The 12,980-nt window shown below is 42.8% G+C and overlaps 1 protein-coding gene across 1 annotated transcript in view; it reads right to left on the bottom strand.

Moving 5' to 3' along the window:
* LRPPRC (leucine rich pentatricopeptide repeat containing) overlaps nt 1–12,980 on the bottom strand; it is a 163,256-nt gene that overhangs the window by 110,113 nt on the left and 40,163 nt on the right. Inside the window, exon 14 of the mRNA XM_034764434.1 lies at nt 8,994–9,063. Within this exon, the coding sequence (XP_034620325.1) occupies nt 8,994–9,063 (70 nt within the window). The remainder of the gene's footprint in view (nt 1–8,993; nt 9,064–12,980) is intronic.

Genomic DNA, 12,980 nt, shown 5'->3' with positions numbered 1-12,980 from the left:
ATTCATGGTGGTTTGTTTTTTTAAGCACATTCAACTTGTATTTCACTTAGACTGACAGTGGCACAAAAAGGTTAAATTAAAAATGAGTCAAACACAAGTTTAGAGAAAACAAAATGCTGTCTCTGAGCTTTAGTGAGCTTTCTAGACTAATAATTGATCTACCATGTCACTTCATAGTGATATCAACCAACTGATATTATCAGATCACTTAACTCTCTACCCCAATATAACGCTGTCCTCGGAAGCCAAAAAAAATCTTACCGCGTTATAGGTGAAACTGCGTTATATCTAACTTGCTTTGATCCGCTGGAGTGCACAGCCCCGCCCCCCCGGAGCACTGCTTTACCGCGTTATTAATTATATATACAAAATAATGTCCAGGCTAATCATTTGGGGGTTCTTTTACATAAAATCTACTATGTATCCGGGGGGAGGGTGGGTGCGTGGGGGGGTGGTAGAGTTGTATGAAGATTCTAGCCCTAAAATCTACTTATGTAAAGATTCAAATTGAACATTTAGTTCCAAAGTCTTTTGTGGGGTGCAGGACTCGAAATCAGCACACTGATGCCAGGTTGCTGATCTGGAATTTCTTCATCAGAGTTTGCTAGATTCTCAACTTTCATAAAAAAATTCTAGTCATGACAGTCACAAACAAAACCTTGAATACATGAATTGAGTGTAAATGGCATAGCAATGTCTGTCCCAATTTGGAGACACCCTGAAACAATACTCTCCATTGTGAACTGCCCCATACATCTCAATGGGTAGTGAACTGAGTTGTCCAAAAATAATTTAAATGTTAACACCGATAACTGTTTCATGGCTGACAGAATTATTACGAAGATCTGAACAATCTGCTTATGGCTCATTTTGGTGCTAAGAGTGGATGGTGCCTAGAAGATACCATCCCCAACCGCCAATCTGACCCTTGGACCCAAAAGCCCAGAAGGGAAGAACAGAAGGGGCATCTGAAGAACTCCAAGGGGAATAAATCACACAGTGCTCCACTCTCTCACCCAACCAGCCTAGGCTCTCTCAGAACAGGCAAGGGAGAGCAGTCTGCTCTAGTTTCCAGGCTGTAGTGGCTTCTACTCCTCACTCTGCTGTAGGCTGTCTGCAGGCTCAGGCAGACACCACTACAGCAGTTACTCAGTTCATGTTTTCAAGCTTTTCTACCCAATTGGGTTTTTTTAATGTAAAACTGAAATTCCAATATATTCACATTACTCTGGGAGCAGAGGTCCAGGGCACGTACCTATTGTGCATCTGCCTTAATCCAGCCCCACTCGTGATTATCCCAAGCCCCACTGAGGTGGAGACTGAGGAGCCTAGCAGAACACATTTTAGGGTATTTTGAACATCTGCAGTCTACTGTGAGCAGTCTCATATTGGCATTCCACATGGGCAGACGGCAGAAAGTTCCACCACTATTTTCATCCCCACCAGGGGGCAAATTTGGATTTGATTGTGTATCAATACTTGCAGATAACAAGTACATGGCTTTTAAAGTAGAAATTTATCAACTAATATATCTAAATTGGATGATATTGTAGCAGACTTAGCAGGAACAGTAATATACCATTATTTTATCTAGAGCTTTTAATGAATTCACCATTCGGGAGCATATGCAATTCTAACAAAGAAAATAATTTTGTAAGAAATGCATGCAACCCTGATGGCTTAAAGTTTTGTCTTGACTAGGAAGAACGGTACAGCTTAGCCAAACCTCACCTAACATGTGCTAGTTAAGCCCAAAATAAACTCTACTTTTTCCTGGTGGAGACAGAGGGTAACATCTTGTAGCTCAATTTGGCTGGTTGGGTTGTAGCCTGGAACATAACCAGCTGATATTTGGAACTTTCTACAGTTTTCACAGCTTTCTTTGCCCGGTGCTGACTGACTGTCTGCTCCCACCCTCTCCTTAAGTCTCTTCACCTCAGTTTTACTACATATCTTCACCTCTTTTCCCCTGCTCCATCCACTGGTTCCCCTTCACTTGGCTTGGTTAGGAGGGGATAAGCTAAATGGAAGCAAAGCCTTCTCAACACCACCCCTAAAAAAGTGGAACATGACGTTTGCTACTATCAGATTGTTCATTGTGCTTGTGTGTTCTATCCTTTCCCCCACCCTGTCTTGTCTTTTTAGCCTGTAAGCTCTTCACAGCGGGAACCATCTACTACTTTTTGTACAATACATACTACAATGGGATCCCATTCTTGGTTGGGCTTTAAGCACTACCATAATAAACACAATTAAATGTATTAAAAATCAAGCTGGAGACGTTACCATGTACCTCTACCAGGAAAAAAGGTAAACAACAGGTCAGGTTTACCTAAAGTGCTGGCTAAGCCTGACCTAAACATGACATTTCCTAATCATGAAAAAGACTCAGCGAATAGCAATGTGCTGTCACAAGAGACAAGCTTTGGACTCTGGAACACCTGGTGTCCTCTGAGTCTCCCAAAGTCTATCATTGATAGTCTCTGGTAATTGATTATGGAAAACTTCTGAAATTTTAGTACCAGTTGCTTGCCACTTACAGTCAAACAGCTAAGTGCAGTATTTGCCATACAATATGAATATCTGTTTGGTGGTGAAGGTGGGATTCATGTTATACAGGAGAGTGCTGGTGAGTAGTGAGGACGTCGTTGAGGAAATGGTTGTAGGGGACAACCTTGGCTCAAGTGATCATGAGCTAATTCAGTTTAAACTAAATGGAAAGACTAACAGAATTAAATTGGAGACTAAGGTTTACAATTTCAAAAGGGCTAACTTTAATAAACTAAGGAGACAGGTTAGTGAAGTGGATTGGACTAACATATTTAGGGATCTAAAGGCAGAAGGCGCCTGGGAGTATTTCAAGTTGAAGTTGCAGGAGCTGTCGGAGGTGTGTATCCCGAGAAAGGGAAAACGGTTTGTAGGCAGGAGATTTAGACCGAGCTGGATGAGTAAGCATCTCAGAGGGGTCATTAAGAAAAAACAGAAAGCGTACAGGGAGTGGAGGGGGGGGGGGGCGGAAAGAAACCTACCTTATTGAGGTCAGAGCATGTAGAGATGGAGTGAGAAAAGCCAAAAGCCGAGTAGAGTTGGACCTTGCAAGGGGAATTAAAACCAATAGTAAGAGCTTTTATAGCCATATAAATAGGAAGAAAACAAAGAAAGAAGAAGTGGGACCACTTAAGACTGTAGATGGAGTGGAGATTAAGGATAATCAGGCATGGCACAATATCTAAATGAATATTTTGCATCGGTATTTAATGAGGCTAATGAAATGCTAAGGAATAGTGGAAGCGAGACGGATGGGAATAAAGGAGTGGGGATTGACATTACTGTATCCGAGGTAGAAGTCAAACTCTAACAGCTTAACAGGACTAAATCAGGCGGACCGGATGATCTTCATCCGAGAATATCAAAAGAACTGGCGCAGGAAATTGCAAGCCCGTTAGCGATAATTTTTAATGAATCCGTAAACTCGGGGGTGGTACTGTTTGACTGGAGAATAGCTAATGTAGTTCCTATTTTCAAGAAGGGGAAAAAAAGTGACCCGGGTAACTGGAGGCCTGTTAGTCTAACATCTGTAATATGCAAGGTCTTGGAAAAAATTTGGAAGGAGAAAGTAGTTAAGGACCTTGAGGTCAATGCCAATTGGGACAAATTACAACACGGTTTTACAAAAGGTAGATCATGCCAAACCAACCTGATCTCCTTCTCTGAGAAAGTAACAGATTTTTTAGATAAAGGAAATGCGGTGGATCTAATATACCTTGATCTCAGTAAAGCGTTTGATACGGTACCGCATGAGGAATTATTGGTTAAATTGGAAAAGATGGGGGATCGATATGAAAATCCATAGGTGGATAAGGAACTGGTTAAAGGGGAGACTGCAGCGGGTCGCACTAAAAGGTGAACTGTCAGGTTGGAGGGAGGTTACCAGTGGAGTTCCTCAAGGTTCAGTATTGGGTCCGATTTTATTTAATCTATTCATTACTGACCTCGGAACCGAATGTAGGAGTGGGCTAACAACGTTTGCGGATGACACAAAGTTGGGAGGTATTGCCAATTCGGAGAAGGATCGGGATATCCTGCAGGGAGATTTGGATGACCTTGTAAACTGGAGTAATAGTAATAAGATGAAATTTAATAGTGAGAAGTGTAAGGTTATGTATTTAGGGATAACTAACAAGAATTTTAGTTATAAGCTGGGGACGCATCAGTTGGAAGTAACGGAAGAGAAGGACCTCAGAGTCCTGGTTGATCGCAGGATGACTATGAGTCGGCCGTGAAAAAAGCTAATGCGGTCTTGGGATGCATTAGGCGAGGTATTTCTAGTAGGGATAAGGAGGTGCTGGTTCCGTTATGCAAGGCACTGGTGAGACCTCATTTGGAGTACTGTGTGCAGTTCTGGTCTCCCATGTTTAAAAAGGATGAAATCAAACCGGAACGGGTACAGAGAAGGGCCACTAGGATGATCCGAGGAATGGAAAATCTGCCGTATGAAAGGAGACTCGAGGAGCTCGGTTTGTTTACATTAACCAAAAGAAGGCTGAGGGGGGATATGATTGCTCTCTTTAAATATATCAGAGGAATAAATACCAGGGAGGGAGAGGAATTATTTCTGCTCAGTACTAATGTGGACACGAGAACGAATGGATATAAACTGGCCGTCGGGAAGTTTAGGCTTGAAATTAGACGAAGGTTTCTAACCATCAGAGGGGTGAAGTTTTGGAACAGCCTTCTGAGGGAAACAGTGGGGGCGAAAGACCTCTCTGGCTTTAAGATTAAGCTTGATAAGTTTATGGAGGGGATGGCTTGATGGGATTTTAGTCAATAGGTCAATAACAATGGTCAATGATGGGATATTAAAAGTTACTACAGAGAACTTTTCCAGGCGGTCTGGCTAGAGAATCTTGCCCGCATGCTCGGGGATCAGCTGATCACCATATTTGGGGTCGGGAAGGAATTTTCCTCCAGGGTAGACTGGCAGAGGCCCTGGAGGTTTTTCGCCTTCCTCCGCAGCATGGGGCAGGGGTCGCTTGCTGGAGGATTCTCAGCGACTTGAAGTCTTTAAATAATGATTTGGGGAGTTCAACAGCTAAGTCAAGGGAGAGAATTCTTCCAGGAGTGGGTGGGTCAGGTTTTGTGGCCCGCATCATGCGGGAGATCAAAACTAGATGATCATAATGGTCCCTTCTGATCTTAGAGTCTGAGTTAAACAGTGGCCCAAAATCAACCTAAGGGCAAAAACCTTATCGTTTTAACTAATAGGTTATGTTTGAACGCCTTCTCAAAAGTTGAATATCTTCTAATGTAACAAACTTTAAAACACTCAATGTTCTGAACATGAATACTGAAAACAGTATTCATGTTCAGAATCTCCACTCTCTTTTTCCGCCCAAGAAGCTCCACCTTCAATGAGGAGAATAGTGCCCCTTGGCAAAGACACCTGTGAGGTGAGGAAGGCTGCATGCAGTCAGATGCTAGAGACCCCTTTTACAAAAAAGGACTACAATCATAGAATCATAAACTTTAAAGGTCAGAAGAGACCATTATGATCGTTTAGTCAGACCTCCTGCACAACGCAGGCCAAAGAATCTCACCCACCCACTCCTGTATCAAACCCCTAACCTATGTCTGAGCTACTGAAGTCCTCAAATCCTGGTTTAAAGATGTATGGATGCAGGTAATAAATTATGGCAGTATGCCACAGCATGAACTACCTTCACTACTATGGACTGAACTGCCAGTGTTCAGGAGGTACGTGAACCTCCAGGGCACAGAAAGCTTTCAGATGTGCTTAACTAGCTGTCCTTGTCACTCCTTCAACAATTATTTCTTTAAGTGGTACTGTTTTGCTTTAAAAAAAAAAAAAAAAAAAACCAAAAAACTCTTATCACAAGCCTTAGTACAATTCTGCGAGATTATACTTCTAGCCATACTCTTAGTGTATTTTGTTTCCAAATATTATTTAAAAAACCTCCTAAAGTATCTGGACACCAAAAATATTTTGAAGCCATTAGAGAGATACTGGGACCAAGTGGCACAGTTGATTAACTGTCAGCTAGATATTAGGGAACTGGTTAATTGCCAGGGGCCATAAGGGATAAGGCTTTGAGGAGAGCAAAAACTAAAATGCAGCTAGCCCGGATTGGTTATGCCAGGAACCCCCCGTCTTCCCATGGATTGTACTATTAATGTGACCCACTTCCCCATGATGCTAGCTCTTGACCAAGGAATCAGAAGGTCAGGATGGAATTGGGGAAGGAAGTAAGAGCAACTAAGAAGTATAACTTGTAGTTGAGATAAATGGATAGGAAAAGTGAGTCACTTGCTTGGAGATGGGCTCGCCTCATGTTTAGCATAGGGAACAGACTGGCAAGAGGGACCTTAAGTTAGGCTGAAAGCTCTTCAGGATAATCACTGTGTTTTACTGTATGTTTGTACAGAATCTAGCACAAGGAAGCTCCCAGTCCTGAATGAGGCCATAGGTGCTACTGTAAATATAATTCTAGTTCTCTGAGGAAGGTGGAGCTTCTTGGGTAAAAAGAAAGGAGGTTCTGAAAACAAATACTGTCTTCAGTGTAACTTTTAAAATTTGTTACATTAGATATTCAAGTTTTGAGAAGGAGTTCAAATTTGGCTAACATCATAATGTTGTCCACATCAATAGCATTCCACACATTTTTCCCAAGAGCAGCAGTCCAGGACCGGGAGACCCCCAGGACTAGCACAGCAGAATAGTGATGGTGTTTCATTTGTGTATGGGGCACTTTAGTAGAACCTACCTAGCTCACATCAGTGCTTGTAAGTCTTCACTAAATAAGCTCTGATATTACCAATTTTAAAGTACGGTAGAACCCCATTTATTTGGGCCTCCACTATCCAGCTCTCCACATTAACTGAATCACCAGGACTCCAGGGCCAAAAGCCAGCGATCTCTCCTGTGGCCACTAGATGGCACTGCAGCATTGAACTTTCCCATTCTCCGGATAATCCGGATTTTTAATGATCTGATCTGGCCCCAGTCCCAATTAGATCAGATAAACAAGGTTCTGCTGTAATTTATTGGGATCATCATTTACACAGCACTTTACAAAACACAAATTAAGACAAAATTTTTGACCCAAAAAGCTTACAAATGGACAGATATTGGAGAACAATTAAAATAAAGGATAAGGTAATACTACAATACATGAGATGGAGTACACTACTAGCTTATTTCACAAGGGATTTTGTGATGAGGCTGATGGTCACTGCTTTCAAAGCAGCAGGTTCTCAAGAAGGGGTAAGTGGCCACTAGAGGTGAATTATTTCCTTCACAAAGCCAGATTTTACACTTGGAAAGGTTTACCCACAATTTTGAGATTAGGTGCCTTTCACAAAAGCAATAGATCCCCTGAACTTGAGATACCAGTCTCAAAAGACAGACACAATCTCCCCTCCGCCCCCCAAAAAACCACAAACATATAACACAGCTCCTATTTTGAGACATCAAGCCTCTTTTTACAAGGCATTTGCCCCATGCTCCATCTCAAATGGTACATAACCAGAAACCCAGCTATGGTTCCATCTACTGTTGGATGAATTTGTCCTTGACCCAGCCCGAAGAACCAAACCTCCTCTGATTCAAATAAAGTTTAAAAAGGGGAGGAAATGTGTGTGTGATGTCTGAAGATTTTGAAGCAATTTCTTATTTCCAACAGAGTACAAAGACAGAACAAAATAAAGTAACATTTCTTGAAACAGTTGCTTGAAAAAAAGGAAAAAAAAAAAGGAACACCAAAACTTAGCATTTTATTTCTACAGCACACCATATAAATACTTAGCACTCATATGCTGCTTTTAGTTTGTAGAATTAAGAGTACTTAACAAATGTAGCGAATATAATTATCCTCATACTAGAGTCAGGGAGAACCAGGCACACAGAGGATAAGTGACTTGTGCATTCACACAGTAAATAAAAGGAAGAACTGGGAAAAGAACCCAGATCTCCTTTCTCCCGTTCCAGTGCTCAATCCACTGAATCATGTTGCCTCCCAGCTAAATGACTGTGGCTAGCAGCCTAACAGTTCTGCCTTCAATAATCACAGACACAAATATAGCACACAAGATGACACCTAACATTTTTAGCTCACTTTCTGAATAGTCTGAAAAGAAATAAGAAATTTTCTCTATTACATTAAGCCATAATTTCATCAAGTTTAAAACTCAATTTCCTCCCATCAAAGTAAGTAAATGATACAGAGGGCTGTAAACCTTCCTTAGCTCCTACACACTTATTTTTTTATTTCAATATCAGCAGAAAGCGACAGAGTCCTGTGGCACCTTATAGACTAACAGAAGTATTGGAGCATAAGCTTTCGTGGGTGAATACCCACTTTGTCAGACACATGTGGTGGAAATTTCCAGAGGCAGGTATAAATATGCAGGCAAGAATCAGTCTAGAGATAACAAGGTTAGTTCGATCAGGGAGGATGAGGCCCTCTTCTAGAGTTGAGGTGTGAACACCTACGGAGAGAAACTGCTTTTGTAGTTGGCTAGCCATTCACAGTCTTTGTTTAATCCTGAGGATTAAACTTCTGTTAGTCTATAAAGTGCCACAGGACTCTTTGTCGCTTTTTACAGATCCAGACTAACACGGTTACCCCTCTGATACTTAATACCAGCAGAAATGCAAAAAAGGGACTAGAAATAAAATAGCCATGGTCATGGTCTCAGGTCAATTTTACACTCTTCCAGCATCATACAGCTAATGTTATTGTTACTAGGCTGGAGACTGGGGGTGGGAGGCGGGTTACAGCAATCTAGTCACTTTAATGGAGGAAGGTGTAGAGAGGGGGCAGGAGTGCTCTGGACTTTTTGACCTGTCAATGGAAACCAACTTTTATTAAGTTCAAGTTTTCAGATTTAAAATTTACATAAGGGTGGGGTGCAGGAGGGGATATTAGACCAGTTACAGAGGGGGGGGGGGAGGAGTTTACTTTATGAAATCTTACCTTTTAAAGCCCAAAACGAGACAGCCTTTAAAATGAAACAAATCCGCAGAGGGCATACTTGGTGAAGACACTGTAAAAATAATAAATATTTAGAAGAATCTCTCTTTTAAAAAAAGTTATCTGCTCAACTAGAACAGGACCTAATGGAAGTGACGCTTTTTCCTTATTATCTAGTAAATATTAATCATCTTTGTAAATCACCATTAGAAACACAGGAATTGCCACACACTTAATCCAAAAGCAAGGTCCATCTAGCCCAGTATCCTGTCCCTTGGCAGTAGCAAGTACTAAACGGTAAGAATCCTGCTATAGGAAGATGTTGGATAATCTGTCCTCCACATTAGGTCCCATCCTGGTGTTTAATAGTAAGAGACTGGTCCAAGGCCTTGTCTACACTACACAGTTGTATCAACAAAAGTCAGGTTTCGTTGACAAAACAGTGGAGGTGTACACACCACAATACTCCTTCTGCCAACAAAATTCTCCTGCTTTGCTGACAAAATAAAACCACATCGACGAGAGGCAGAGAGCTTTTTGCAAAGTCATATTGACACAGTGTCAGTGTAGAAACCGCGCTTGGTTATATCGCTGTAAATGGCCTCCAGAAGGTATCCCACAATGTCATCCTGACCACTCTGGTCAGCAGTTTGAACTCCACTGCCCTGTACCCGGACACACAGGCATCTGCCATTCCCTCTTCAAAGGTCTGGGAATTTTTGAAATTCCACTTCCTGTTAGCTCGGCATGGAGAGCTCACATGACACCTTCCCAGCATGGCGGCTCCATGCAGCAAACACTCTCCCACTTAGAGCACACCGGAGCTGTTGGATCTGCTGACTATATGGGGAAAGGAGACTGTGCAGTCCCATCTCTGCTCCAGCTGTAGGAATTTTGATAACTACAGGCAGATTTCTCATGACTTGTTGGATAAGGGCTATGAATGGGACATGCAGCAATGCAGCGCAAAGAAAAAGGAGCTGAGGCAGGTGTACCAAAAGGCAAGGGAGGCAAACCATCACTCTTGTGCTGTGCCGAAGACCTGCCACTTCTTTAAGATGGACGCCATCCTTGGCAGCAACCCCACCTCCACCACCAAGAGCCCCAGGGATACTTCAGCGAGGTTGGAGGAGGTGAATAGTGGACCTAATCCCGAAGACAAAGTCGTGGATGAGGAAGTCTAGTTGGAGGACGACATGGCAAACACAGCAGGGTCATCCAGTGACATGGTGAGCCAGGATCTCTTTTCCACTCCAGAGGAGTCTAGTCAGCCCCAGCACTCTGTCTGATGCGCACGATGAAGGAGAGAAGAGCCCTGGTAAGTGAACTTTTTGAGTTGATGCTGCTGAGTTATATGAGGCAGAGCTGTCCTTTGCTCTGTATATTGTAGAAGTGGGTGAAGGGATAGAAATGTACCAGACTACCTATGTTTGAGTGTGCTCCACATTTCCCTCTGCAGCTAAGCAGTGCAGCGGAACAGTGTGTTAATGCACACTGAGATTTCAAGGAAACTTTCCTGGAGGTACTCGCCAATCCTCTGCTAAAGGTTCCATGGCAGAGCTGCTTTGTTCCTTCCCCCATTGTAGGAAACTTTCCTGCTCCACTTGGCAATTACTTATGCAGGGACCAAAGCAGCACACAGGTGAGCAGCATAGGCACTGGGTCTGAACCCACAAGCAAGCAGGAGATGCACCCTTGCATACCCCTCAGGAGTCAGATATCAGCTTCAATGACCCCCGCAGAAAATAGGGGCAGAATTTACAATCCTGTCTCTAGTCACCTGCACTGATCCCCTTAAAAAAACAAACAAGCACACACTTAATACTGTTTGCCCCATCTTGAATGCCCAATGCCCACCCAGGCCGAACTCACCATGTTTAGGACATTTGCTGAGAGATGGGCTTGCAAAGGGAGTGATAAAGTGATTTGTGTGTTAAAAGAGGTGCGTGTTACTATAATGATTCAATGCTGTGCATGAACTAACAATCATGTTGCTCTGTACTGCTACTTGTGCTTTTGTAGATGTGTCCTTCATAGGAACCCCCTACACACCAGCAAAGCGCCTCCACCAGGTAAGGAAAAGACCAAGATGGAGCAAGGATGATATATTCCGAGAGGTTTTCCAATCCTCAGAAGCCGAAAAAAAAGAAGGCGGGGAGCGGAGGGAGATCCTGAAGGAAAAATTTAAAATATGAACGCAGGACAAAAAGGAGAGCGAGGAGCACATCGTAAAGGTCCAGGAACGGATGAGAAAAGTGATGGAGGAGCAAACAAAGATGTTGACGTCCCTACTCATGCTCCAGGCAGAACACATGCATGCTCTCTTCCCCAACCCCATCCCCACAACCAATACAGAACTGCTTTTCTTGCCCTCCCAAAACTCCTCCCACACATTTCTTGCAACCTCTTCGGAACATCTCATTACCCAGTTCACTCCACCCCTTCTGACAGCTTCCAAAATGATAGCAGAACTTACACACAGGTATGAGAGACTACACTACTCTGCACTCTTATCTCCCTTCCTATCAAGCCTTTTGTGTGTATTGTTAATTGGTTTAACAAAAATAAAATCTCTGAAAGATAAGCAGTCGTTATTTGTCTCCTACACATGGTGGTTGCTGCTGCCAGTAATACATAGTGGCAGTTTGATCATTTGTTGACTACAAATCCCGGTCAGGAATCATCACAATTTTCATGCAAGGTGGCAAGTTAACAAAGCATGGCAGAGTGCTGAATAGAAAAACATGTAACTGGTGCTCATTATCAAAATGTTGCCTCAAAGCCTCCCTGATTCAAATAGTCCCTTGTTGTGCCCCTCTAACTGCCTGGTATCTGGTTGTTCAAATTCAGCAGCCAGGTGATCCGCCTCCTTGATCCACTCCGGAGAAACTTTTCACCCTTAGCCTCACAAGGCAGGCTGCTATGACTATGGAATGCTTTCCTCATTTAGGTCTAACCTGCCATAAAGGCAGCACCAGCGTGCTTTTAATTTGCCAAAGGTACATTCCACGGTCATTCTGCACTTGCTCAGCCTATTATTGAAGTGTTCCTTACTGCTGTCCAGATTTCCCGTGTAAGGCTTCATGAGCCATGGGAGTAAGGGGTACGCTGGATCTCCCCAAGGAACACTATAGGCATTTCAACATCCCCCCACTGGAATCTTCTGGTCTGGAAACAAAGTCTCTGCTTGGAGCTTTCTGTACAGGCCAGTGTTCCTGAAGATGCATGTGTCATGCACCTTCCCAAACCACATCGCGTTCCACAAGCACCTGCAATATCTTAGAGAAGTACCCCTTTCTATTGATGTACTCTGTCGCAAGATGGTCCGGGGCCAAAATTGGAATATGCGTGCCATCTATCACCCCTCTGCAGTTAGGAAATCCCATTGTCACAAAGCCATCCACTATTTCACGCACACTGCCAAAACTCACAGTCCTTCATAGCAGGATGCGATTAATGGCCCTGCACACTTGCGTTACCGCAGCCCACAATGGTCGATTTTCTGAACACGCTCTGCCGACAGAAGGAGCATAGAGTGAACATGCACAAACTATGTAATTATACTGTTTTCTGATTATCAGCATAACTTGAGTTGACAAAATTCTGTAGTGTAGACAAGACCTAAGACCTGAAAAGCATTATATGTTTAAGACACCATCCAAATGTTTTCTTCTTATGGCCGTTATTTGACAACTCTGGATATTCTTGTTACCCATAAACATCCAATCCATTTTGAATCTTGTTAAGTTTTCAGACTCATCAGTATCCTGGCGCAATAAGTTCTGTGGCCTCATTACATCTTATGCAAAAAAGGTATTTCTGTTTGAATTTGCCATCTTTTCAAAGGGGTCTACTCTTCCATAAGTGACCGTGAGATTTCAACTCAGTTAAATCTCAATAATGCTAACAATTTACGTTAGTCCTGTACACAAGATAATATAGGGAAGATACGCCCAAGCGTTATAGAAGTTAGCACTCTTGGGAAAAAAT

Source organism: Trachemys scripta, chromosome 3 (genome assembly GCF_013100865.1).
Source record: "Trachemys scripta elegans isolate TJP31775 chromosome 3, CAS_Tse_1.0, whole genome shotgun sequence".
NCBI lineage: Eukaryota > Metazoa > Chordata > Testudines > Emydidae > Trachemys > Trachemys scripta.
Note: the sequence above shows the minus strand (reverse complement) of the source record. Positions and strands in the feature narration are given on the sequence as shown.